At 37.0% G+C, this 27,907-nt stretch overlaps 1 protein-coding gene across 17 annotated transcripts in view; it reads right to left on the bottom strand.

Moving 5' to 3' along the window:
* Positions 1-27,131, bottom strand: part of ERLIN1 (ER lipid raft associated 1) — a 58,226-nt gene extending 31,095 nt beyond the window's left edge. For 12 of the 17 annotated variants that reach the window (XR_006209404.1, XR_006209402.1, XR_006209403.1 and 9 more), the window contains exons 1-8: positions 26,600-26,723; positions 24,811-24,892; positions 20,536-20,582; positions 18,723-18,784; positions 15,979-16,104; positions 13,941-14,014; positions 6,538-6,596; positions 4,563-4,654 (exon numbers count right to left, since the gene is read on the bottom strand). Coding sequence is in view for 10 of the 17 variants with exons in the window: in XM_042961119.1 (XP_042817053.1) it covers positions 4,563-4,654; positions 6,538-6,596; positions 13,941-14,014; positions 15,979-16,104; positions 18,723-18,784; positions 20,536-20,582; positions 24,811-24,892; positions 26,600-26,712 (655 nt within the window). In the remaining 7 variants the exon portion in view is untranslated. Of the gene's footprint in view, positions 1-4,562; positions 4,655-6,537; positions 6,597-13,940; positions 14,015-15,978; positions 16,105-18,722; positions 18,785-19,537; positions 19,573-20,535; positions 20,583-24,810; positions 24,893-26,599; positions 26,724-26,984 lie in introns of those variants that run through there. The other 5 variants (XM_042961114.1, XM_042961116.1, XM_042961117.1 and 2 more) reach the window with 5 other exon arrangements.
* Between the last annotated feature and the right edge of the window lie 776 nt (positions 27,132-27,907).

The following is a 27,907-nucleotide window of genomic DNA, read 5'->3' on the forward strand; positions in this document are numbered from 1 at the left end:
GACAAAACAGATCTTAAGCCAAAAAGTGTGTCTGGGATAAAGAGGGTTATTACATAACAGGAGCAATTCTCCAGGGAGATGTAACAATCCTGAATGCTCTTAATGATACAGCTCTAAAATATGTAAAGAAAAAAAATTACAAGTCAACAAATCTACGGTCATGGTGGGAGATTTTAACACACCTCTCTCAGTAACTGATAGCTCAAGAAGGCAAAAATTAGAATACAGAAGATATAAACAACACAATTCATAAGCCTGACTGAATGGATAAACAGAGAAAATTTGCATCCAACAAATAAAGAAAACACATTCAATCTTTTCAAGCACACAGAGAACATTTACCAAAAAAGTACCATGTACTGAGAGGCCACAAAGCAAATTTCAACAAATACTTCAGAATCCATATAATAGATCATATTTTCTGACTATCATGCAATAACATTAGAAATCAACAATAAAAAGGTAGCCCCCTAAAAACCCAGAAATTGAAAAATATACTTTTAATACTTCATAAGTGAAAGAAGAAATCACAATGGAAACATTTTACAAAAATTAAAAATGAACACCAATAAACTACATTTCAAAACACGTGAATAGAAAAAAAGAAAATATATAATCTTACATGTTTCAATCAGAAAAGACTGAAATCTAAAGAATTAAGTAATTCAAGAAGTTAGAAAAGAACCAGTGAGAAAACTCAAAAAAAGAAGTAGAGGAATAATAAAAATAAGTGTAAATAATGTAATTGAAAAGTAAGAGACAAAAGAATCAACCAAATCAAAATGCAGTTCTCTGAAAAGATGAATAGAGTATCACAGACCTCTGGCAGAAGTAATCCAGCAAAAGCGAAGGCACAAAAAAACAATACTAGGAATGAAAAGGGGCATGCACATTTGGTAGCAGATTTTAAAAATTATAAGAGAATTCTGCAAATTTATGTCCCCACATCTGAAATTTCAGATGTGAAACAATTTTCTAGAAAAGCATAACTGCTCAAACTTAAAGAAACAAGTACCTGAACAGACCTATAGTTAGTACAGAAATTAAATCAACAGGCTAAATGTTACCACCAAAAACAAGCATATGAGAGAGCACAAACCCCACTAGACCAAGATGGTTTTTTACAAGAGTTCCATTAAACCTACAAAGAGGAGATAATAACATATTTTATACAAAATGTTCCAGAACACAGAAAAAAAGAATGCTCTCCAAATCATTTTGAGGCTAGTGTAACCATTAAAAGAAGAAAAAACAAACAAAAAAAACCACCTGACAGTACAAGGAAAAAATTATAAGCTGAAATTTATAAAAGTAAAAATGAAGACATATAAAAGTAAAAATTTTAAAGAAATTATAAGCAAGACATATAGAGAAATGTACTGAGGTATATCTCCTATATCATGATCAAATGGGTTTATCCCAAGAAAGCAAAATAATTCAGGAAAAGAAAATCTACTAATATAATTCACCACATTAAAAGCTTTAAAAGGAAAAATTAGAAAAAATATACAAAGAAAAAATTCTAAGAGTTTTAACAGTCATTTATGATAAAAACCTCTTGGCAAGCAAGAAACAGAAACTTCACGAACCTGATAAAAGTTAAGTACAGCAAACATCACTGGGACTATTTAAAGTTAGGAACAAGACAAGAATACTTGACGCTACCTTTCTTTTCAACACTGCACTTTAAGTCATAACCTTGAAACCAGGAAGATAAGAAGAGTAAAGAGGTATGGGACTACAAAGGAAAAACCAGAACTGTCCTGATCTGAAGATAGTTTGACTGCTCACAACAGGAGACTATTAGAAATAATAGCATTTTCAGCAAGACTACTAAACAACAACAACAAAATGAACAGCATACCTATACAAAAGCAAAAACCAGTTAGGAAAATCCTTCAAAAAAGATCCTATTTATAATGGCAAAAAGGTTGAGGAATATATAGGAATAAATCTCTAAGAAAGAAAGTGCCAGAACCTTAAGAAGAAAATTATGATACTTTTTGAAAGACACTTCTCATAAATGGAGAAATAAAACAGATTTATAAGACTCAGTATAAGTCTGAGTAAATAAATAAACAATTTAATTAATCAATTCTCTCCAAACTGACATGTATAGGTAATGTAATTCCAATCAAACCTCAACACAGCATTTTGTAGAACCTGATCCGGTTCTAAAATTTATATGGAGGAATAAAGGGCCTAGGATAGCCCAAGACATTTATAAGAACATTTAGGAAGAGTAAAGCGGAATAGTTAAGGAGAAACTTGCTCTCCCAGATAGCAAGACTTAACATAAAAAGCAACAGTAATTAAAACAAGGTAATTCTGGAGAAGGATAGACCATGAAATTAGAACAAAATAGAGACCACAGCAACAGAACAAATTATATACAGTACCTTGTTATATGATAGGTGTGGCATTAGAAAAAAGTAGAGAAAATAATGAACTTCTCAATAAATAGCCTAAAATAATTGGCTTGCTATTTGGAAAAAAAAAACTGAATTCCAACGTCACACTAAACCCTAAAATAAATTCCAGATGGACTCAAGATTTAAATATGAAAAGCAAAACTTTAAACCTTTTAGAATAAAATTATTACTTTGGGGTTGGGAAAGAATTCTTAAACAGGATGGAAAAAGCACAAATCAGAATGGAAAAGACTGATGAATTTGATCACATGAAAATTAAATATATATGAATGTCAAAGACATCATAGAGTTCAAAGGCCACAAAGTGAGAGAAGATATTTCCAATGCATAAATCTGGGAAAGGATTAATATCCAGAAGATACAAAGAACTTCTATAAACCAGTCCAAAAAAAGTAATCAAATGGGCTAATAATATATTAACAAGCAATTCACATACAAAAAAAGAAACCTGAATGGCCAATAAACAATATTCAACTTTACTAGTTATCAGAGAACTACAAACTGAAATTACATGATACATGTCCACCAGCAAACTGACATAAAATTTAAAAGGTCTAATGACTCCAAGAGTTGAGGAGGATATGCAGAAATGGGAATCAATTATGGCAGCAAATGAACTGGAACTCAAACCCTGCTGAAGAGAAGGTAAAATGGTAGAATCACCACTGGAGAGCAATTTGGCAATACCGTATGTTATAAATTTGAAGATGTATGTACCCTATGACCCAGCAATTCAACTTGGAGGTATGTATTCCAGAGTAGTGCTTCTTCAACTGCCTATGGAAGGAACAGCACCCTCCCCCCCTTTTTCTGTATTTCAATTTGTTAGGAAACAATATGTTATAAATTATAATAAAAATTAATTACTTGGAAAAATATTAAAAACAAAAACACAGGGTCCAGTTTTTTATTATTAGACATAAAATTACTATATAATACTATAAGAATTTCTAAGCACTCATTGTCAATTTCTGTCATCTCATTATGGATCAGAAACAAAAAGCCGATGATACAAGGCAGTGACCAACACTACATGTTGAGTAGCACTATCACAGGAAAACTCCAAATATGTGCACAAAGACACATGGACACTGGCGTTACTGCGGCACTGCTCATAGTAAGGAAAAACTAGAAACTACCTAACTCTTCAACAGTAATTCATCAGAATGAACTGAGGTCCACTCATAGAATGAATGCACAGCAGTTAAAAATAACCACATCTACACATACCAATATGAATAAAACTCAAACAATGTTGGTACGATAAAGGCAAGCTGTGAAATAAAAGGTAGAGTCTGATACCATTTTTAGGGTTTAAAACAATCCTATGAATTATTATTACATAGTTATAATAAAAATATAAAAATATGGACAGAAAGATTACACAAGCTTTAGAGCAGAAGCTACTCAGAAAAGATGAGTCAAGAAATAGGACCAGGTAAGAGAACACAGGGGGCTTCCAACAGATATATAAATTTATTCTTGAAAGAAAGTATGACCTGAAGGGATGTGGCAAACACTAAGCCTTCATTTTATTATTCTCTGTACATTTCTGCATATTTGAAATAGTTTACAAAACACCTCTTAAACTTTCAGCATCCCAAGGAACAACAACTGACAGCCTAAGAGGTCAGTCCAATACACAGTCTCCTGGAGTGTTTGGGAAGCCTCTGTGATTCAAATAAGGTGTAAGCAATCCCGCCGTACTGTCGGAGAGGGCAACATCTAGCCATCCAGATAAAACTAGGTACATGTCAACAGCAAGGATGCATGCTATAAACATAAGCTTTGGCCAAAAAACTTCCCATTCTTAAATTGTATGAACAAAAACTCTACCCCACAGAGGCCAGTGGTGCCCAAAAACCCTATCCATTTTCCTTGTCCTTGAAAAAAGTAGCAGTAGCAGCCACACATGGTCTCGAGCCAAACCACTTCATTAAGTACTGGCACCATCAGGTTTTAAAGGCTGTAGGGCATCTGAATGTACAAAAGAGTTTCCAGAATTCTCCACTATGTATGATGCAATCTTATTTGATCCCATCAATATCCATCATCAGACTGACAAAGAACAGGACAAACTCGTAATACATGTACTTTAGAAACAACCAATTCAGAAAGAAATCAAAGTACCTATAACAGCCTTTTTCCTCTCTGTCTCAGCTTCTTTCTCCACAACCTTTTGTTTCTGTGCAGCTATAAGAAGTTTTGTCTTTTCAGCCTCCCTGTGAAGCAAAATATTATAAAAATTAGAAATGATGTGCAGTCACAGGCAGTAATTCTGACTCTATGGTGGGTCAGAGAACCATTTCAACACGAACTTTCTGATCCACTATGGTGCCAAGAGAGGTGTTACCTTATTTTACTTATAATAAATCTGAGGCTGAAAGGTTAAATGATTTGCCCAAAGTCACCCAGATATAGGCATCAAATTTATACGTCTGAATTTAGTCTGACCTTTTCCTCTAACTGTATCATGGAAAGGCCTGTGATCTGGAAGTACCCGGAGTATATAAATGGTTCTTTTACTGTTAGGCCTCCAGCTAGCCCATACAGCACTCTGGGCCAAATAGCAAAATGCAACAACCTCTGGGCAGATGCAGTCCCTCAGGTACATGGTCTGACAAGCAGAATGGAGCTGGATTTCAGCCCCTCCTCAGGCACTCTTTTGCAGTGGCCCTGCTTGTTGTATGGAAGACATAATTAGGTGGCAGTTATTAGGTAGTGAACTAGTGCTCAATGTAAAGAAGACTTTTCTGAGAACCTGAGTGTTCTAATAATGGAAATGGCTGGCCTATCACTAAGCATGTACAAGTGGTGACTGGGTGACTACATGGCAGAAAAAGCATAAAAAAGACTACTATTAGGTGGAAGGTTAGATCTCAAGGTGGCTTTTAATTCTGGGATTTCAATAGTCTACAAAATTAGAAAGATCCAGATTTATCTGAAAAGTAACTCCAAGAGTTTCCCTAAAACATTTCCCCCCAAAGATCTCTTCTTTCCTCCTGCCCAAATTGATAAAGACATAAAATGGCATTCTGGATACTACAAATTATTTGAGGGCAGAGAACATACAGTCTTCATGTTTCCATCACTAGAAGCTATCATGTTGAGAGCCTAAGTTATCCTGAGCCTTCAATTAAAAAAATTTTTTATACCAATGGATCAGACTCATGATCTACCCAGCCTGGCACTCTGCTTTATAGCTTCAAAAAAGAAGTTCCTTTTCTACAAATGAAAAGAGAAAATAAAACTCAGCATAATAAAAGATACAGACTCGGGAACAGTAAGGACTCAACCGTATATTACCCCAGGAAGAATTATTATTACTTCTTGGATCCCCTATACTTATACAATCTGTTGTATTCTTCACTTGTGCAGTTATTTTTCCAGCATTTCATATTTTTCCTCTTCAAATACCAGCCAAATTTCCTAAAGACTTTTGTTTCTTCTTTTCACTACCTGTCACACAAGAATAATACTGCCATTTCAACTACAATAGGTATTCCCCTAATATGGATCTTCAGAACACTTAGAAATTAATTTCATGTCAAGCAAGTAACTTCTCATTCCCAGTCAGCCCTGGACACATAAAAGAGAAGACTACCAGGAGTCAATTAAGGCAAAGCTTCCCCAAAGCAAATTATAAAGATCTAGGTGTCATTTTGGATACACAACCACATAAAATGAACATCAAACTTTACGCCAATAAAGTGTTTCTATTCTTACCATTACAACACAGTAACACAATACAGGCACTCCCTTCAACCTTACCAGCCAGGACTCCTTCTCTTCTCTATTAGTATTTAATTCAAGATAATCATGTCCAAATTACAATTCCTTAGCTTTCCAACAATAGCTCTATAGCAAACTGCATACTTAGCCTCTAACGCTGCTCCTGAAATGTTCATATATAAAGGGAAAACTCATAATAATCTAGTGAATTAAGACACAAGAATAGATAATATTATTAGAATTAAAGAATGGAAAATAGATATACACCCCACCCCAGAGTGTAATATCTCATATAGAAGTTTTCTCTACACTGGTATATTAATAACTAGACAGCCCTAAAAAAAAATATTGGGCTCCCAAGCATATTACTCACATTAACTCAAAATTTCTTCTTATGGCTTCTGGGATTTTGGGTTTTGTAACACGCACAGCCTAAAAAATAAAAGTGAAAAGCCAAAGTATATTTGAAAAATAAATCTTCAAACTAAATCTACAGAAAAGCTCCTCATATGAAAGTAATAAAGCAACTATGACATAGCTGCCTACTAACACGTGTGGAGATTCCACTAGAAAATCTGTTTTTCATGCCATCACACCAAGAATCAAAGATACTCTGCTTTTTACTTCCTTAAAAAAAAAAAAAAAAAAAATGCTTGGCTACAGGAAAAACCACTCTATCCACTGAGGAAATAAACTCCTTAAGGGAAAAGGTTCTCCCTTAAAAGACCTCCACAAAGCTCTTCAGTTGGATACTTTTGTTTCCTTTCCAGGCTTGCCAACCAAAGAAACACAAGGAAGGCAAAATTCCAAGATTTAAATTGTAAAGTAGGAAACAGTCAACAACAAAAATAAAAGCAAACAAAATTCAGGTCAGTATATGCAACTTAATAACAGTAGACAATAAACATATTTACTGTTTCTTAAACCTGTAATCACTCAGTACTGGCCATACAGAAACAGTCCAAAGCTGAAGGAAAACAAATACCAGTTAACAGCTTACATTCTTTCTTGCCAGGAGCTCACTTAGAACAAAGTCTACTTGTCTTTTTTAGACATTGTTTACGAGATACTTTGTTTCCCTAACCGTAGTGTACTTTGACATTAATTAAGATTATCTATTTGGGAACGGCAGCTTTTTGAAGGCTGACTTCTCCATCAGAAAACTGATCTTTCAAAAGCTTTTGATTTAACTAGTTAAACATCACTCCCCCCCCCCCCCACATTACAAACACACACAACAAACTCCTGATGTGAAGAAAGTTTTAATTTCCCTCTGAAAACTGGCTAAACTTAAACAAAGCCTCTATGCACATAACCTTCTTTTAAAAGCCTTTTAAAAAGACTTAAAAACTTTTAAGCAACACAGCCTTTCCAAGATGTGAGAGAACAGTCAAATCTGTGAAGAATTTGAGAGCTATCATAACTAAATACAAGAATTAGTGAAACGGAGTAAGAAGCTGGGGACTCTAGTGAGGAAACTCACTACGTGCTGAAGGTGGGGCATATGAGGCCCTGAGGAACAACGCACAGAGATACCCAGAAGACCAAAATTCCTAACAAGCATTTGTGAGAGATGCCAGATTTCAAGATGTGACTACCAGAACACAAATGACTTCCAGTATGTTTTAATATGATCCAGGAGGAAGCACTATCATTTTGCATTTAATTAAGAAACTGGCCATATATTTTTAGTCTTTTTTTTAAATGTCTATTTATTTTTGAAAGAGTGTGAGCAGGGGAGGGGCAGAGAGAGAGAGAGAGAGAGAGAGAGAGAGGGAGACAGAGGATCCAAAGTGGGCTCTGTGCAGAGAACCCAATGTGGGGCTCGAACTCACAAACCATGAGATCATGACCTGAGCTGAAGTTAGACGCTCAACCAACTGAACCACCCGAGCGCCTCAGGTTTGTTTTTTAAAAAGCATAAAATAGGACTGTCTTCTGAAGATTTCTATTTTGCTGTATGAGGGAGGCTGAAGAACATACTACATGCTTGCCAATCTTGGGAATCTCATAATTTTCAAGTATGTGTAAAGTAAGCACCTACTGTAACAGGTAACGTAAGTTATCATAACAGACTTAAAAAATAAAATGACAACATATCCCAAAACAATGCCCAAAACACACACACACACACACACACACACACACACACACACACACACACAGTAAGTGGAGAGGGGAAAGAAAAAAGCTAATGAAATGAATATATCTGAAAGTGACCACTGGGGTATAAGCATGTATTTTATTTTATTTATTTTTTAAATGTTTATTTTTGAGAGAGAGAGAGAGAGCATGAGCGAAGCGGGGAAGGAGCAGAGAGAGAGGGGGACAGAGGATCCAAAAGAGGCTCTGTGCTGACAGTAGAGAGCCCGATGCAGGGCTCGAACTCCCAAACTGTGAGATCATGACCTGAGCTGAAGTCAGACGCTTACCCGACTGAGCCACCAAGGTGCCCTTAAGCATATATTTTAAATGGAAAGCCAGCATATAATATAGTCACTCTCTTACATAAGAAAAAAAAATATTTAAAAAATATCAAAGACACATATTTTCACCACTCAAATTTGCCACAGCAGTTGTTCAAGAAGAAAAAAGTATAAATACAGACAAGGGAAAAATTAAATACTGATTATTACAGAGAATGCTTGTAAGTATTAACTGGGTGCCTCATCTGTGCCAAGTACTGTTTGTTCTAGGCACTATGAATACAGCAATGAACAAGGTGAGACTGCTCTCATGAAATTGAAATTTTTAAGGGGAGAAAACACAATAGATAACAACAAAAAGCAAATAAATGAATAAAAAAGTTTCAGATAGCTATGAGTGTCATGTGAAGAATTAAAATAGGATGACTTGGAGACTGGGAAACACTAGGTTGTGGAGGGGAAATTAAGATTTTTATTTTGGCATAATTATATAAATAAAAATCTAAGGAAATTCATAAAGTTTCAGTCAAGTAAGATATATAGGTCTAAAGATCTGTTGTAGAACATCGCACATACTGTCAATAATGTATTGTGCACTTAAAATTTAAGAGGGTAGATTTCGTGTTAAATGTTTATACTACATACACAACAAACAAATTCAAGGAAATTAACCAAAAAACTTTATTAGAGACAGTGAAGTCAACAAACTAGTAGATACACAATAAATTCACCAAGAATCATTTGGATTCCTCAATGCTTACGCAAAAAGAGACAACATATTTAATAGCATTAAAATTCAGTGAATTCATGAGTATTGATTTAATTTGGGATATGGGTTTCTCACCTAGGTCAGAAATTCTAAAAGAAACAAAAGTGATGATATGCCTAAGTAAAACCATAAACTGTGTTCCTAATTTTAAACTTATATGTCAATTTAGATACCTGATATAGCTTGAAAATATCAATAATGAAAGCTCATCTGGAAGAATAAGCTGGCAGAAATATCAAAGGCCACTATTTTTGAAAAGATAATATATCTCACGAGATTTTAAAAGTGAATAAAATGTTAAATTATCATAACAGACAGTAATGTGTTAAGGAAGGAAGGCTGACAAATAGCCTGGAAGATCTGAAAAAGCATTCCAGCTCTTGTAAGAAACTTTAAAAAAATTTTTTTTTAATGTTTATTTATTTCTGAGAGAGAGAGAGAGAGAGAGAGAGAGACAGAGCATGAGTGGGGGAGGGGTAGAGAGAGAGGGAGACACAGAAATCAGAAGCAGGCTCCAGGCTCTGAGCTGTCAGCACAGAGCCCGATGCGGGGCTCGAACTCACAAACTGTGAGATCATGACCTGAGCCAATGTCGGTTGGGTCGCTCAACCGACTGAGCCACCCAGGTGCCCCTCGTAAGAAACTTTTATGACAAAATTAAGCAACCAAAACAATGAAGATCTTGATCAACCAGTTTAAAAACGTATTACAAAGCGACATTTTTTTCATTCAGTGACTGGTTTTATAAAAACAAATAAATATAACTAAATTTGAAAGATCTTTCTCACGCGATGCAGAAAATGACGTAAAAGTGAAAGTGCGGCAACTTGAGAGGAGGGGAGATGGTGAGAGATAGTGACTTGGCTTAATGAGGTGGCAGTGAAGATGGAGGAGTGAACAGTTTTATGGATTTTGGTGGTAAAATCAGCACGATATGGGGTCTGATTAGATGCCAAGGATGAGAGCATTGTCAAAGATGCCTCCCACATGTCTAGATTTGTCTGAAGAGAAAGAGGGGTCATTACTAACAAGATGGAAAAAATAAGGCAGAAACAGATTTGATGGGAAAAAGTTTAGGGCTGAAAACTAATGAAGGAATAGGAAACGGAAAGATCAATGGAATAAAGTCCAAAAAAACAGTACTACATAATAGGATTTAGCAGGCAATACAAATGGTATTTCAAACAAGGGAGATGGAGGCATAAATTATTCAGTAATTCTTGTTGCTACCAAATTGGGGGACAGAGAATTGGAACCCTACCTCACAACTGACATCACAATGGACTCCAAATGAATTAAAGATTTAAATCTATTTTTTTAAATTTATTGATTTTTGAAAGACAGAGTGTGAATGGGGGAGGGGCAGAGAGAGACAGACAGAATCTGAAATAGGCTCCAGGCTCTGAGCTGTCAGCACAGAGCCTGATGTGGGGCTCAAAGAACCGTGAAATCATGACCTGAGCTGAAGTCGGACACTAAACTGATGGAGCCACCCAAGCGCCCCTTTATTTTTGAGAGAGGGAGAGAGAGAATGCGCGCAGGGGAGGGCTACAGTGAGAGGGAGACAGAGGATCCAAAGCAGGCTCTGTGCTAACAGCAGATAGCCTGATGACACGGGGCTCGAACTCATGAACCTTGAGATCATGACCTAAGCCAAAGTCAGACGCTTAACCAACTGAGCCACCCAGGTGCCCAAAGATTTAAATCTAAAAACACAACTGTAAAAGCAGAGAAAAATGTGGTAATTTCCAATTTTATTTAAATTTCTATATTATAAAGTGGGGAAAGTGGCTTAAAGCACGCCAGCACTGTAAAAAACCATAAAGGAAAAAATACTAAAATTACTACATAAGTTTAAAGCTTCAGAATTGCCAGGGGGGAGGGAGGTGGAAATTAAATGGTAAAAAAAAAAAAAAAAAAAAAACTAGGAGAAATGTTTCCCATGCATTTAAGAGTTGTAATAACTAACATAATTCACAAATGAAATACAAATGGCCAAGAAATATCCTAGGGCATTCAACCTCGATAATTAATAGAAAATACCAGAATAATTTCTCTGAAAGGATGGAGAGTGGGCATGCATCTGTTTTTGGGTACACTAACAATCTAATGTGTAGGAAACTACAGCTCACCAACACTAATGATGACAGATGTAAGATACTAAAATTTTCTGAAAGGCCATTTGGCAATATGTATCAAAAGGCCTCCAAACAGGGCATATAGTTTGACTCATCAATCCTACACTTAATAATTTGTTTAAGGAGCATACTTTTTGGGGATGAGCCCTGGGTCTCATATGTAAAAGATGAATCACTGGGTTCTACTCCTGAAGCCAAAACTACACTGTATGTCAACCAACTTGAATTTAAATTAAAAACAAATAAATAAATAAACTAGAAAAAAAAAGAATCTATTGTAAGGGAAGGACTGTAAAACCCTGTCATTGCAACGTGTGTGACAGTAAAAATTGGAACCACAGACTAATTAAATAAAGCCATTAAAGGTGATGATGTAGTGAATCTATATTTTTGACTTGAAAAGATGCTTATATATACTGTTAGTGAAAAAAGCAGCTATGGTATGATTCCACTTTAACATTATTTATACCTATAAACAAATATACGCTCCTCTAGATTAAGAAGAATCTAAAAAAATACAACTGTTATCTCTGCAATGGTATGACTATGGGTAAATTTCATTTTACTATTCATCTTTTTCCCAATATCTAGTTTCTTTACAACACACAGAACACGTTTGTATAAAAATATTCAGAATATACAAAATACGACAAATCAGTAAGAAAATTAAAACAATACAACAGAAAAGTGGGCAAAGGATATGAATAGGCAATTGACACAACAGCCAAAGAAAAAAAATCAAAAGATGCTCAACTTCATTAATAACTAAAGAAATGCAAATCAAAGAGAGATAGAACATCACTCCATACAGCAAAAATTAGCATATCTAATTGCTTCAAATGCTTGTGAGGTTTACGTAGAAACAAGTATGCACATATATTGTTAGTAAAAATAAAGATTTATACAGGTTTTTGAAAGATAATTTGTACATAACAAGATGTGTCAAGAATGTTCACTACCCTATTGTTTACTAATAGCAAAAAATTGGCAACAGAGAACTAATTATGTAATATAAGGCAAAGTATTCTAGGCAGCTGTTAAGAAGAATGAGCTGCATCTCCCAAGTAACAACCTGAGCAGAATCTAAGAATCTGTCACATTCATATTTTTTATCTTTATTTTCTTTTCATATTTTTTACCTTTAAAATTGAAAAGCAACTCCAGCCACAACTGAATGGACAACCAAGAGGATTTTATGAAGTTAGCTGTGGACTTTTCAAATGACCTCTTAACTTTGGCAACACCCCCTCAGGCACCAGTCAGAGATAATGGCACAGTGTGAATGGGAAAAGGGAAAACCCTCACCACCTTTCCAGTCTTGTTTCTGAGCTCACATATGATCACTCACAGTGAAGGTACATTCTCAATGGTGTGACACTTCGGACATGTGACACCAAGAAAAGTTTTCTCTTTAGCTTCAGTAACATTCGTCACCACAATAGCAGATCTCCTAGAAACTCTAAGAAAGGACACTAGAGAAGCCATATTACCACTTCTCAGGTAATCCAGATCTACAGCAACACCTTTTAATGTTATTGACCATGACCACAGTAAGACATGTATTTTACAGTGACACCCAATATAAACACCTACACACTTAAATAAAAAAAAATTTCACAGAATGACAAACTTAGTACATGTCATGTGCTCTGATTTCTTTTCCTCTTCAATTTCATTTTATTTACAATGCTGGTCATGATCCACTAAAATTGATTTTAGAATCTACTTACGGATTTCAACCCAATCTGAAAATATACTGACCCACAAAAGCAGGCATATAATCTCTCACCATTCTATCTCCTAATACCACAGCCGCCACCACCACGGCCACCAAATTCACCTGCTATCTTACTTTCATTCAGGCCATGCTACCCACTTGAAATACCTTCCTTATTCCTGCCCCCCCATATAAATCCTGATAATTCTTCCATTCCCATCTAAAATCCCAACTCAATCATAGTCGTTTCCAGGCAGACTCTCTTGAAATATTCTATAACTCTAAACTCTTACAGCAATAATCATCCAATCAATATATCAATTAATCATACATGACATCTATTTTGATAGAATTATTATTCAAATTTTATATTTGAAATCGTTGTTCAAAATCTTACTGAGACTAAAGCCTTACTCTTACACTGATTTATCACCATTATTGTATCTTAATAATGCCTCACATACAAGCAGTGCACGAATTTCATTTCCTTGTAAGAGTCTCTCAGCTTATCTGTTCCTTCTAAGAGTTCAGAAGAAAAGGACACCCAGGGTAAGCTACAAGACTATTTTACTTTGCAGAGACCTAAAGTCAAAGTGAGAAAGCTATTCTATAAAATACCTTAGCGCTTCAATTCAATAACTGCTGAATAAACAATGTCCAATGAAAGAACAATTAAATTCAAAGCCCTCAAAATTCCTAGAGATTTTCCCTAAGAAAAGGGCTTACCTGTATGGTGAGGCCTGGAGCCATGATGTTCAAATCTTTCTGCAGAGCTTGCTTCAGATTTTCATCTATTTGATCTGTTTTTGAGGCCAAGAACAACAATTCTCATGATACTCAAAAAAATTTTTTTCATTGTATTAACACTGAAAGAAATCCAATCACTATTAGACCTAAAGTTTCCATGGTACTGTTCTTTTGTAAAGCTTAAACCACTGCACATATATATGAAAACAAAACTACCTACATATTATAAATGTATAAATTATTACATATATTTAAAACTTATATTTAATTTTCCTTTTGTATAGGAGAAAATGTGAAGAACTGTCAAACAAAGAAATTAAGGGAAGAAAGATGATAAACAGGTTGTTTATCAGAAGAAAAATGATAAACAGGTTGTTTATCCAATAAATGGAGACTCTAAGTCTCTAATATCTTAATTCAGTGTTGTTACTTAACATGTGTCCTGATTATCATAAAAACCAAATTCCTATCCTCAATCCTTAACCCGAATCTCCAAATAACTAAATTTCATTTCCATGGACCTCTGCCCATTATTTTGGATTTAAAAAGGGTGCCTGGGTGGCTCAGCAGGTTAAGTCTCTGACTTCGGCTCAGGTCATGATCTTGCAGTTTGTGGGTTTGAACCCCGTGTCAGGCTTTGTGCTGGCAGCTCAGAGCCTGGAGCCTGCTTCAGATTCTGTGTCTCTTGCTCTCTCTCTGTCCCTCCCCTGCTCATGCTCTGTCTCGCCCCGTGTCTCAACAATAAATAAATGTCTAAAAAAAAATTTTTTTTAATAAAAAGGGAGGGGGGAGAGTTCACAGGAAGGTCTTTGAAGTATACAAGAATGGACAATAAAGCTATCACTTCACTTGGCTTTTTAACTTATAAATTTTCTACCTCAATAGTACTCTCACCATTATTAAAATGACCAGTGATGTGACAAATCAGGACAGTTGTCTCATATACCTAGTAGTTGTGAATCATCAATGAGGGATCAATTGGTAGATCTCTAAAATGATTAACCATCCCTATGCCTGCCTGTAAGAAATTCACTAAGAATTCCAGGAGGGAGAAGTGAGCAACCAACAGCAACAGCCCAATCACGGGTCACAGCTTTCACTATCACAAATGAAAAGTAACTTGTGCAGAAAGAGTTAACATAGCAGTCCTGAAGCTGTGATCCTTAGAAAGGCTTGTCTGTAAGTTGGCCTTTGGCTGTCACCTGGGAACTTGAATTTGGAAAGGATTTCCACTATTCCAGGAACTGGTAAGAATGACTCACTGTGCCTAAACTGTTTATACAACCAATGTGGTTTATGCTGAACATGTGCCTTCCTTCTGGGAGTCTGGAATTTTGTTATGTACTAGGCAGAGGATGCCTATATGTTAGCTTCCAATAACAATTCTGGGAATTAAGTATCTAATGAGCTTCCCTAGCAGACAACATTTCATATGTGTTGTCACCGTTTAATACCAAAGTGTATCCTTGCATGACTCCACTGGGAGAAGACTCTTGGAAGCTTGTGCCTGCTTCCTCTGGATTTTACTTTGTATATTTTTTGCTATAATACATCTTAGGTGAGAGTAGAACATATATTGAGTCCTGTCAGTCTTCCTAGCAATTCATCAAACATGGTGGTGGGTCTTGGGAAACACCAAGAAACAGACTTCTACTAAATTTCCTCAAATTATCTATTAAAATAACAACAAAGCTAATTTTCACTAAATTATCATAGTAAAAAAACAGAATATAGTCTATAAATAATGATCTTTTTCTAATCTCTATCAAATTATACATAGTGCATTTCAGAAAATGGTTCTCATTCTTAAAATATCTTTTGAGTAACTATTTGCTTAATTTAATGATAAGAAATTTTAAACTTCAGATAAAGAATATTTTAAAGACAAATGCTCTATTATAAATTCAGAAGAAATGCTGAAATAACATAATGTTTACTAATATTGTTATAGTGTCCACAGAGTTGACTAAGATTTCCAACTCATCATTCACATATTTAAAACAAATAAGACACTCACCAAACAATTCAATGTAAACTTCTTGAAGTGTATGGGCACTGCAAAACTGGTTCAGTTCATGGTGGATTTTATTGAAGATTAAGGTCTTGTCATAATCTGCAGTGTAGTTCCTCACGATATCAAACACTGAAGGAAAGGTACAATCCATTTTTACCCATGTACCTTCTAATTCAGCCAAGGTAAAAGTTATAATATACATGAGAAAAAGTGACAACAGAATAGTGAAAACATGAAACACAATTCACAAACATTGAGCATTTCTTGTGCTGAATTTTCCAGATATTACTACATTTGCAATTCTAATGGGCAAATTTTGAATTCCATACTAAGAAGAGTCTACATTATCTTGGAGGTAATAAGGAACTGTCAAAATTTTCAAACAAGGGCATGACACAATCACATTTGTACTGTGGCAGCAGTGTGAAGATGAACTGTGGGGCAGGGCAAGTATAAGGCAACTACTGCAAAGCAAAAGTTTAGCTAAGAGGTAAAGAGGGCCTGAATCAATTGAAGAACAGTGGAAATAAAAGAAGGAAGCAGCTGCAAATGACCATTTTGGAAAGGTGATTTTTTGTTTTTCCTCAGATTTTTATTTAAATTCTAGTTAGATAACATATAGTGTAAGATAAGGTCCAGGAGTAGAATTTAGTGATTCATCACTTACATATAACACACAGTGCTCAAGTGCCTTCCTTAGTACCCATTCCCCATGTAGCCCATCTCCTCCCCAACGAAAAGGTAGTTTTTAAAGGCTGTAAAAAGATACCAGGCTCAAAGGAGAAGAAGCAAACGTTCACTGGGCCAGGCTTTATATCAGGGAATTTATGTACATTACCACTTAATTTCCACAAAAAAACCCTCCAAATTTTGCATAATAGGAAACAGAATTTCAAAAATGTGCCTAAGGGCACATACTAGATCACACCAGACCCATGCTCTACCTATTAAAACATTGCTTTCTTCCTTCAGACCCAAAGACGAGTTCTACTGGCTTTCCCATGGAGGATATCAGGTATAACTGGATTCCAGATCACAACTGATAGGCATTCAATAAATACTTGCTGACTAACTCATTTGCTTGGTCATTACCAAATGAACTGTTGATCCAACAGTTTCCTTATCTCTGGTTAGAGAACCAGCAATAAATTCCCTTCGTCTATTTTTCCAATCATAATCCATTCCACTGATTTGTAACCAGGGAAAGTAGATGGAAAAAAAAGACAAGGAAAATAATCACTGAAATATATAATCCAAATCCACTTGACAGTAATACAGCTTGCTCTCTACTCTGAAATTCTTTTGCTATTTGTGCCTGTACCAGTGCCATGAAATTTAGCATGACCTTATATTCCAACATACATAAATACATACACACATCTATGTATATATATGTGCTGGTATCATGTCTTCTGAAGTACAATAAAAAAACCCTGAAGGAAAAGGCTCTAACTTCACCTTTTTAAGCTGTTTTTGTCAAACACAGTATCCTGTACGTATCAACATACATGCAAATTTTAATAAAAAGGATCAAGATAAAATGGCAGATCTTTCAAATGAAAGCAGAGTCTCAAACAGACCCACATACACCTGTGTTCATAGAAGTATTATTCACAATAGCTACAATGTGGAAGCACTCCAAGTTTCCATCAATGGATAAGTGGACAAACAAAATGTGGTATATACACAAAGTATTATTCAGCCTTAGAAAAAAAGGAAATTGTGACACATGTTACAACACTGACGAACCTTGAGGACATTATACTAAGTGAATAAGCCAGTCACAAAAAAGACAAATACTATGGTTCCACTTATTATAAGGTACTTAAGAGTAGGCAAAATCATAGAGACAGAAAACAGAACAGTAGGTGCCAGGGGCTGGGGAGAGAGGGAAATGGGAGTTAATGTTTAATGGGTAGTTTCATTTTTGCAAGATGAAAAGAGGTAGATGGCGTTAATGGTTGCACAACAATGTGAATTTTTTTTTTTTAAGATTTTACTTTTAAGTAATCTCTACACCCACTGTGGGGCTTGAACTTATAACCCTTAGATCAAGAGTCACATGCTCTATGAACTGAGCCTGCCAGGTGCCCCTGTGAATGTATTTAATACCATTGAACCGTACACTGAAAAATACTTGAGACTGTAAATTTTAAGTTATATGTATCTTACCACAATAAAAAAAAAAAGTTGGGGGAAAAAAATCAAACATAAAAAAAAAAAAAAGCAAATCTTTCTCCATAACTTCTAAGTTTTTGATTTGAATAGTAACCACTCCATCTCTGTGGCTTTTCATCTTTTACCAAGTGTTTTCCCCATACTGAGAACTTTCAGATCACTTTACAAGTTATAGCAAATCTCAACTAGAAGCTTTCTATGGTTATAAATCAATGTGTTCTGATCTGTTACAGATTTTTAGCATGCAAGAAAATTCTCTCTCATCCTGACTGGATAAAATGCTACTTTCTAGAAACTCTAGAAATAATCAATGACCATCTTGCTCTTCGAAAACTCAGATGAGAGAAGAGTAACACATAAAGTTACAGAAAGTCAACTCTGTTTAGGACTTGTGACCTGTTTCTGCCACCATTTCCCAGAAATAGAAAAGATTCTCATTTTTTTATATATATCAGAAATGAATGAGGTCATAAAACTTTAAAACTACCCTTTTATTCCTTAAGGAATCTCTTCAGATATAAATACTCTAATTGTAACTATAAAAACAACAGAATATATGGGTACCATACCTGCACAAGGGGCCAACATATTAACCACTTCTATTCGGTCAATATAGATCATGACCCCACCACTAAAAACAAAGAAATGGAAAAAGTGTGAGCTAAATAAAATTTATCATAATCCCAGATTCCCACATTGTCAAACATATCCCACATGGTAGAAATTTAGAAGGAAAATCTAAAGTCATACACTACTCATTAATTAAAATAACCACTACTCAATCACCACTCAAACGTCCCTGTACACATTTAATCTGGCTCCTCTCATAACCAAGTCTCACCTCTGTAACTGAAGCAATCAAATCAGCTCACATGAAGACTAAATGTATAACGTAGGGCTACTTAGGAACTTTGCCCTTATTAACTGAAGCCAACAGCTAACGCAGTACACTTCTCAAACTTTTCCATCAAGGGACCAAGTAAAATGGTTCCCCAAGGTGTATTAAGACCAGCCACGGGCTGACATTTTTTTTTTTTTTTGGTCTCCTGCCTTATCTTAATAATTCATGAGGAGTTTTAATCTTTTTAAACTGTATTTATTCTAATATGAAAAAAGACTTTCTCCTCAAACCCTCAAGTAAAATTGACACTCCAGAAAGATAGGTCTTGTTAAGTAATGGCTTCCTGTACTTCCTGGCCTATTAGCACAGACCCTGAGGTACATGTGAATCTCAATTTAAGATTCATGAAGTTAGAGATTTTGAAACTAAACAACTAAGTCTTCCTAACAACTTACAAGGACATTTTCTTTCTGATATAAAAGGTAATACCTGCTCACAGAAAAAAATCTGAGAAAATAAGGGAAGCATGAAGATAAAATTTACCCCAAATCTCATCAGCTGCCAATTTTGAGTCCTCTCTAAAGGAAATCCATAAAAGAGAGTTACAGAGAGATCTAGGAAGAACCTGATATCAAATATATAAACTTAAAACAGAGGGAAATTCTCCCTTTTTATAAGCATTTCTGTCCGTCCATAGATGGCCAAGTCTCTTTTACAGGCTTGTAATACTGACAGTCATTTGAAATAGGGCATTTAAAAAAATACCTTGAATTTTACACTCTTTTTTTTTTGTTACACAATTCAATGTTCTGATTATACTCTAGAAATAATTTAGGCTTTGCTTGCTGTTCTTTCCCTAAAACTCTTTAGGGCAGAGACTTTCAAAGTAAGGTCCCCAGACCAGCAGCAGCAGTATCACCTGGAAACTTCTGCTAGAAATGCAAATTCTTGAGCCTCATTCCAGACCTCATGAACCAGAAACTCTAATTAGATAGCATTTAGTAGTACAGATGACAAGAAAGTGAGATGATTTCATTTGAACTATTTGTTATTGAGTACGTACTCTGAGTCAAGTGCTGGTTAGGCACTTTATATACACTAATCCTAATCCTCACAATAACTCTGCAAGATAGGTCTTATTACCCAACTTTTAACAAACAAGAAAACTAAGCCTAACTAAATCCATAAAGGCATGTATGGGAACAAGGAGTATATGGGAACTCTCTGTCCTTTTGCTTAGCTATCAAACTATAAGTGCTCTAAAAAATAAAGTCTATTAAAAAAAAAAAGTCAATAAAGCACACAGGGCAGTGCTGATGTATGAAGTTAGGTCTGCCGGTTCCGAAACTACTTTTTCCAGTACCAAATGGCTTCTAAGATGGAAAGCTCGGAGACACAGCTTTACTCAAATAATCCCAGAAAAGAAATCCTCCTGGGTTACTATCATGTCTATCTGAAAGATTAGTTTAAGTAATCACAGTTTGTGGACAGAAACTCCATCTGAATTAAAGAGAGGTTAGTAAGCAAGGAGAAAAGCTTACCTTGTTCCGCAAGGCACATTTTTAACTTCATCAGTTTGTAGTGTTGTCTGAGGAAAAGAAAAATATTTCATGAATACTCAGGACACATATTGTCAAAGAACTACTGGTCCCAGAGGAAAACCTACAGAGAACTGCTAAGAGGTAAGTACAGAAGAGCTCCATTACAATTTCAGTCCCCAAAGATTAGCTATCAGAGTAATTTCTTTTTGCATCCTAGTAGATATGAAAAATAAAACAAAATATTTTATAGCTAATGTCCCAATCAAGATGCATATGGACAACCCAGAGTGGGAAGGTTGATTGGGGGTGGGAGCTGGGGCCAAAAAAAAAAAAAAAAAAAAAAGGCACCCTTAGAAAGTTTCAATGTTTAGTCTCTCAGAGTCCCTTATTTGCCTGGAGCTGGCCTAGGATTGCAAACTACATGGCTTACCCACAAGGATACTACCATTAGGACTTCTGCTCTGCACTTTAATTCCACTGCATATTCTGGATACACTGAACCTTATTTAAGAATACAGCAACATATTACTTTATGGAATACGAACAAAAAAGGAAGCATGATCTTTGTTTCTAAAAGCTCACAATCCCACATAGGACATAAAATCCTCATAAAGCAATTGATGACATGTACACAATAACAGATTATAAACTGAATTGCTAGGTATTAAGTGATAAAGAGTAGAATAATAGTTTGGAAAGCTCTCCAAGGTGAAGTATTTATAAGCCACGTCTAGAGGGAGAGAAATAAGAACACATCTTAGGTTCAATAGCTCCTCGTGCCAGGAGCTTCTTCAGTCCTGAGCATATAGACTGTACATTATGAAGAACACACAGGAAGACCTTGTGACCGTCACTGGCTTTTTGCTTTTTCTGCGCTTAAGTAACAAGTATTGGCAAATGACACTTTCTCCTGGCCCTGCCCATAGGGACCAACATTGTTGTCTTTCCAGTCCAAACCACCCATCTTTCTCTTGCCTGAGTGCGAAGGGAGGCAGTCCATCTAGGAAATGGGACCATGAGTATACACTTGAGGAACATCTGGACTGCTATTCTGGAGCTTTATTTCTGGTGTGTTTGTTTCACAGTTATTTGAAATGTTTAATAAAGCTTCAAAAACTTAAAAAAGGAGCTATCCTATCAAATACACACAACTAAGGACAAACCACATGTATAATGATAGGAAGCAAGCTGGCTTGCCTGGAGCAAAAGGGGCGATATAGAGGAGAGTGCAAATTCTGAGAAGAGAATGTGAAATTAGACAGTGGGCCCTAAATGTTCACTGGCGGGCTTGGGCTCTCCCTAGCTCATCTAACATATAGCCACCAAATGAACCTTTCAAAATATGTTTTTTCCTAATTCCTGTGCTTATATGTGATGCAGTCCTCATTATCCATCTTATCTGGAGGTAGAAAAACCAGCTAGGAAGCTAAAGTATTGATTTATTTAAGTTAATGTAGTAAAGGCCATGGAAATTGAAAGCTGTCAGTCCAGGAGACCTAACAGAGGAAGGTTGTAATAACTGGTTGTATATAACATTCCAGGGGAGAAAAGAATAGAATATAACCCTAGGGTTGGGAGATTAGGGTGACAGTAAACATTAGTGACAGGTTCTAGGCACAGTGAGGGGAGGTGAAGAGAGGAGTTCAATTTATTTCCTTCAAAACATTAACCAAATTCAATTTCCATATTCCACGTCAACTCTTAATATACATCCCTATTTAAACCTAGAGGATAGGGGCACCTGGGTGGCTCAATCGGTTAAGTGTCCAACTTTGGCTCAGGTCATGATCTCACAGTTTATGAGTTTGAGCCCGGGGTCCGGCTCTGTGCTGACAGCTTGGAGCCTGGAGCCTGCTTCAGATTCTGCGTCTCCCTCTCTCTGCCCCTCCCAGATGTGTACGCGTTCGCATTAAAAAAATTTAACAAAAAACAAACCTAGAGGATATTCTCTAACCTTAAAGAACTAGGAAAGAGTTCAAACATTAAATCCTCAATATCCTATCTTCATGTCCTTTTATAGTTCTTTTAAATTATCTCCAAAATTATCATCTTCCCAGTATGAATATTTATTTTAAGTCTTTTTAGGGGCGCCTGGGTGGCTCAGTCAGTTGGGCGACTGACTTCAGCTTAGGTCATGATCTCATGGTCTGTGGGTTCGGGCCCCATGTCGAGCTCTGTGCTGACAGCTCAGAGCCTGGAGCCTGCTTCAGACTCTTTGTCTCCCTCTCTCCCTTCTCCTCCCCTGCCTTGTGTTCTATCAAAAATAAATAAACATAGAAAAAAAATTTTAAGTCTTTAGTTATGTAATATACTTTAAAGGCTGAAAGTTTTTATATTTCCCTAAGCATAGCTTTTTTTCTTTTTATTTCATATACAGGATTTCACATTTCCCGAGATGCTACTTATACATTCCTTTCAACTGCCAAGTTCGTTAAGCCACTTGTTTATACAGGTTGTCTTCTCATGCGTTCCAAAAATTCCTAAAAATAAATTTGTCTTGTTCTTATAAGAACAGTTTCTTAAAAATTTTATTAATGTAATCCTTTCCTAGAATGTTATTGTGTCCCATATGAAGAAAGAGCACTACTATTTAGCCACAATGGATCCAGCCTTTAATATTTTGTAGATGTATATTAGCTTACACTAAAATCTTTTTACAAATTTCATGTCTTAAGAGTTTGACAATTTATTATTATATATGTATATATACATATACACTGCATATCTGCTGTATGCAGTTAACCTTTAAATTTGTTTTAATGTTTACTGTCTGTATCTTTTATATATCTCCGCATCAGTATGACTCAAAATACTAAGCTCCAAGAAAGCAGAAACAGATTTGACTGACTTTGAACAAGATTTTTAAAAAGCTCCTTATCTATAAGGGTCTGATGATGCCATTGATAACATCATTACTGACTGGGCTGTTGTTGAGGTCATGTAATTTAAACCCCTTCTTTCATGGAGGAATAACAATGGTTAAGTCATTTTTGCAAAGTCATGTAACCAATTAGTGCCAGAGCCAGAGCCATTACCTAAGTCTCCAGGTTTCTGGCCCCATGTTCACTACACCATACTGCTTCCTAAGAAATCAGCTCAATTTAACAACTTTCATAAGCAGAAAGGTCAGAAATACAAATGTGTTACAACCTCTGCCTTCAGGAAGTTTGGAGACTCTCTGGAAAGAAAATACACAAAGCAACTTTGAGAGTACAAGCAACATTACTAAAGGAAACATGACTAAGAGCCAACATTTACCATACAGACTTTAGGAGCTATAGATTAGAAGAAGGATTTGCAGTGAGACTTTAAAAGGCTAGCAAGATTGAGATAGGAGAGCAGTAATGAAGGAGAGTTGGTGAGAGAAGAGGCGACAACATGAACCAAGGTAAGAATGAAAAAACAAGGGAAAACAATATGGAAAGAAGTCTGACTAGGAGAAGAACACTACATTTCACTTGAATGGACACAATTCTTGCCCAAAGCCATCTAAAAGGGAACTGGAAGGAAATCTGGAGGATTTAAGTATTCGTAATGAAACTCTCACTAGAAGGAAGCCTAGACTTAAATTACAAGATTAAAAACATTGAATTTTCCTGAGTTCTGGAAAAATTAACAGCAGATACTACACAAACTTCTGAATCCAAAGATGTATGATCACACTGAGCTTGCAAAACTAGGCACAATCTAATCCTGTTTTTTCATCTTGTTATAACAAAAGATATTTACTAAGTGTCTCCCATAGCCAAGATACTGTTTTCAACGGACAGATGCTTATTTCAAATATTCTGGGATGCTGTCAAAATAAAACACTCAAAAAGGTTCCATATAAAATTGTGCTTAATGTCCCAGGTAGAAAAGTTGTGTGTAAAAATTCAGATCCTCCTGGTTAACAGTGGCCCAGGAACTGGTCTCTATGGAAACCAAACACCTTTCTAAACCAAGTAATCACTGGTTTGTACTTCTGTGTTTCAAAGTCCTATTTTACTTTGACATGAGAAACAAAAACCATACTGCATACCACTATATAGATGGGGGAGGTGGGTCCTTCCAAGTTGCCTGGCTCATACTTCTAACACACTTCGAGAGAGTGAGGTGGTTCAAAACCAGAACTTGTGCTGTGACAGTTGTACTCTGAACTTTGTAACTCCTGCTTTTAAGTAAATACCACCATTTGCTTAAGCAATAAGGAAATCCACCTCCACCCATGAGTGTGGTAACTATTCCTGTCACACTTGTCTACCCAGCGTGGGGGCTTCCCTAGGAATCACTCACCTGCACAGATCTGAACGTAGTAATGAAAGGCAACATGATATGATAGCCTGGTCCACTGGGGCTAGTTAGTAAAGCTCCTCCCCTGCAAAAAGATGTTTCAATTTGACAAGATTATAAAGACAGAAATCCTCTTTCCAAATCTAAAATGCTATAATAAATATTCACTCTTACTCATGCTATGGACCTACTAAAGCCTCACTAATATGAGTTGCTCATGAGGAACAATTACTGGTCTCTAAAATATCTGCCAAAGGTGAAAAAGATCAAATTAAACTGCCAATGTTACACTTTGTTTCATAAGCTCAAACAAGGATACCTCTGGGTCTCTAGCACTGCTCTCGGTACAAAGGATCCTCCCTCATCTTTAAGCTTCTGAGAAATAATCGTGAAAAAAATTCTAATGGCTCTCAGTTGCTGTACTTTAACTGTACATAACATGAGCCCTATTAAAACATAATACATTTCATCACCAGGTTGAAAAAAGAACACAAACTTTCAAATAAAGAGAAAATTTCTGAGGTTCAAGACTCTTTTTTTCTACCTACCTATATTAAAATACTGGAGGCATAAAGTCTGTGTTAAAAATAACAACAAAAACTCGGCATGGAAAAGATGAAGGGTGAAAAGATAAAACTATAAACAGATAGTATATAAGTGTGGGCTTATTCACCAAATTCTGAAATGTGAGAAATATGAAAGTACATCTTGGAAATTCTAAAAAGGAGGCACTTGGCAGGCAGGTATAAAAAAGAAGTCCTGTTTACATAGTGAATAGTAAATCCATAGAACCTGCCTTCTTATCTTGAAAACATTAATAAGTTTGCAAATAATTCATAACAAATAACTAAGAAAAAATGAACTGAAGTCTGTCTCTAATTCTTTGAGAGCCATACCTTGAAATGTTCCTTCCTTGGTTTTACCATTAGGAAGACAACGCTGAACCAGATGGAAATATGAATTAACCTGTCATTTGTTATCCTAGATCTCCATCTGCTAAGACCTATCACTAAAATTGTATTTGAAACTAGCACTTCACAGGAAAGACCGTTTCTAAGATTCAGGATGGATCTAAAAGTAAAGTTGAAGTTCCTTCAAATACATTATTGCAATTTCTCCAAACTGTCCTCGGTCTACATCAAAAGGAACTGGTTGTAACTACATTGAAGGAAAAGCTATTCTACCTCAATTAGACAGCAACACATCCCACGCTACTCCCTTCCTCAATTTGAAAAGAAAGGGTAAGGTGGGAGGAGGATGGCCCATCAATGCTATATTTATGTCTCTCAAGTTCCAGGGATATAACAACTGTCATGGTCATCATGGCCTCCTAAGCCAAAACCAGTCACTACGGGCTATCAGAGGAAAAAAATCGAAGAAACGACCACAAACAAGAGCAGAGTTTCTCAATGGCATCTGCGACTACAAACTAAAAGCCCGTACAGCTGTATGGAATATAGCAATGACTTATCTACCTCTTCAGTCACAGTGGAGCGACTACTGCCTCTCTTTCTTCCTTCTTCGTTTTTCCCACAAATAATTGAGTTTGCGGTCTATTAGGAATAAATGTAGAAAATCTGAACCTCTGCACAAAATGCAGAGAGCACTAAAACTGTCCAATACTTAGAGGGTGCTTGACCCTCATCCTCCCCTAGGGCTGGGACGAAAATCACTTCCTAGGACTGGAGAGCTCCCCGATGCTGCAAGAGGGGACAACTTCGTAGACTCACTCTTAACGGGAGTCCCCTTTCAACCTACTCCGGAATCTGAACTGACTGCACACGCTGCTCACCTGTAGTACACAGCCAAGTGTCCTTCCTCGATCTTGTGGATGGAGGCGTAGAGAAGGACAACCACCAGACCCACCACCGCGGCCACCAGAACCCGGGCTTGAGTCATATTCATCCTTGTTCCTCCTAGATGGGGGAGGAAAGGATCCCCAGCCTCGTGAGTACCGACGCCACCCCCCCCCCGCCCCCCAGTTTCCACCCTGTCTCCGGAGACCCGGCCTCCTTCCGCAGGGCGAGCCAGAGAGTTCTGTGCCCCTTTTCTCGCATACTTCCCTCCTCACACAGCCTACTTCTCCCTCGCCAACCCCTCCGCCCGAAAAGGGCCGCGGGCCGCCCCTACTCGGTGAGCGTCCTGACACCCCCAATCTCAACGGCCGCTGCACCCACCCCCAACCTTGGCGGAAGGCACTAACTGAGAAGGGGCCAGCCGCAGACACCAGGGGAAGGCCGACCCTAAGGCCGCGCCTCACCGATCAGTGACGCATCGCCCCCGCCTGCACGTGCAGCCGCCTCCCGGGCCGCGCCAACCGCCGCCAACAGCCGGCCCCGCCCACTCGCCCGGCACTGCGGCTGCGCAGCCACGCACGCCGACGTAACTCTCCCCGCGCCACTAAGAGACGGGGAGCGGGCGGGACAAAATTCTCCCGGCCGCCCGCCTGCGGTGGTACTTGCGCTCCTCTCTGCGCAAGGCTGGTTTCCTGCTATGAAAAGAGAAGGGAAGTCCGCAGTGTGGAGGAAGCAGAGATATAGAGGGAAGGAGAGGGCGCCTGGGACGAGGGATTGGTCAGTTTGTTCTTGTGCAGAAATCCACTCCCGTGCTCTCTGTGGTAGCTGCTCCGTTTGTCCTTTTGTGGTTTATACCTTGTGACAACCACATGCTTCAGGCACGGGTCCTGCACGAATTCAGGAGCAATAGACCTGTTGCAATAAAAGTATTGTAGAAGTTCAGGAGAGGAAGATATTCAATCTGACCACATCTTTCATCCTTCAGGTGTTTTTCTGAGCACCGATTAACGTGCCAGAATATTGATCCAGTGAGGGCTTTATGAAGGCCATCCCAATAGAAACAGAATAAGCACGTGAGTGTGTGTCTGTTTGGGGGAAGGGGGTCATCCAGGTAGCTCAAAGAGTATTGCACCTTTCTTGAAGCCCGAGTGATGGAAAGGAGTGGTATAACAGGTTTGGCCAGGCCCAGATTTTGAGAGGCTTGCATGCAGTTTTTCTTCAAGGAGAGGGAGCTGAATGACTAGAGAACAGAAAGACTTTCTTTGTACTGCAGTCTTCTGTTCTTTCAAGTTATGGGTCATGTG

Source organism: Panthera tigris, chromosome D2, assembly GCF_018350195.1.
Source record: "Panthera tigris isolate Pti1 chromosome D2, P.tigris_Pti1_mat1.1, whole genome shotgun sequence".
Classification (NCBI taxonomy): domain Eukaryota; kingdom Metazoa; phylum Chordata; class Mammalia; order Carnivora; family Felidae; genus Panthera; species Panthera tigris.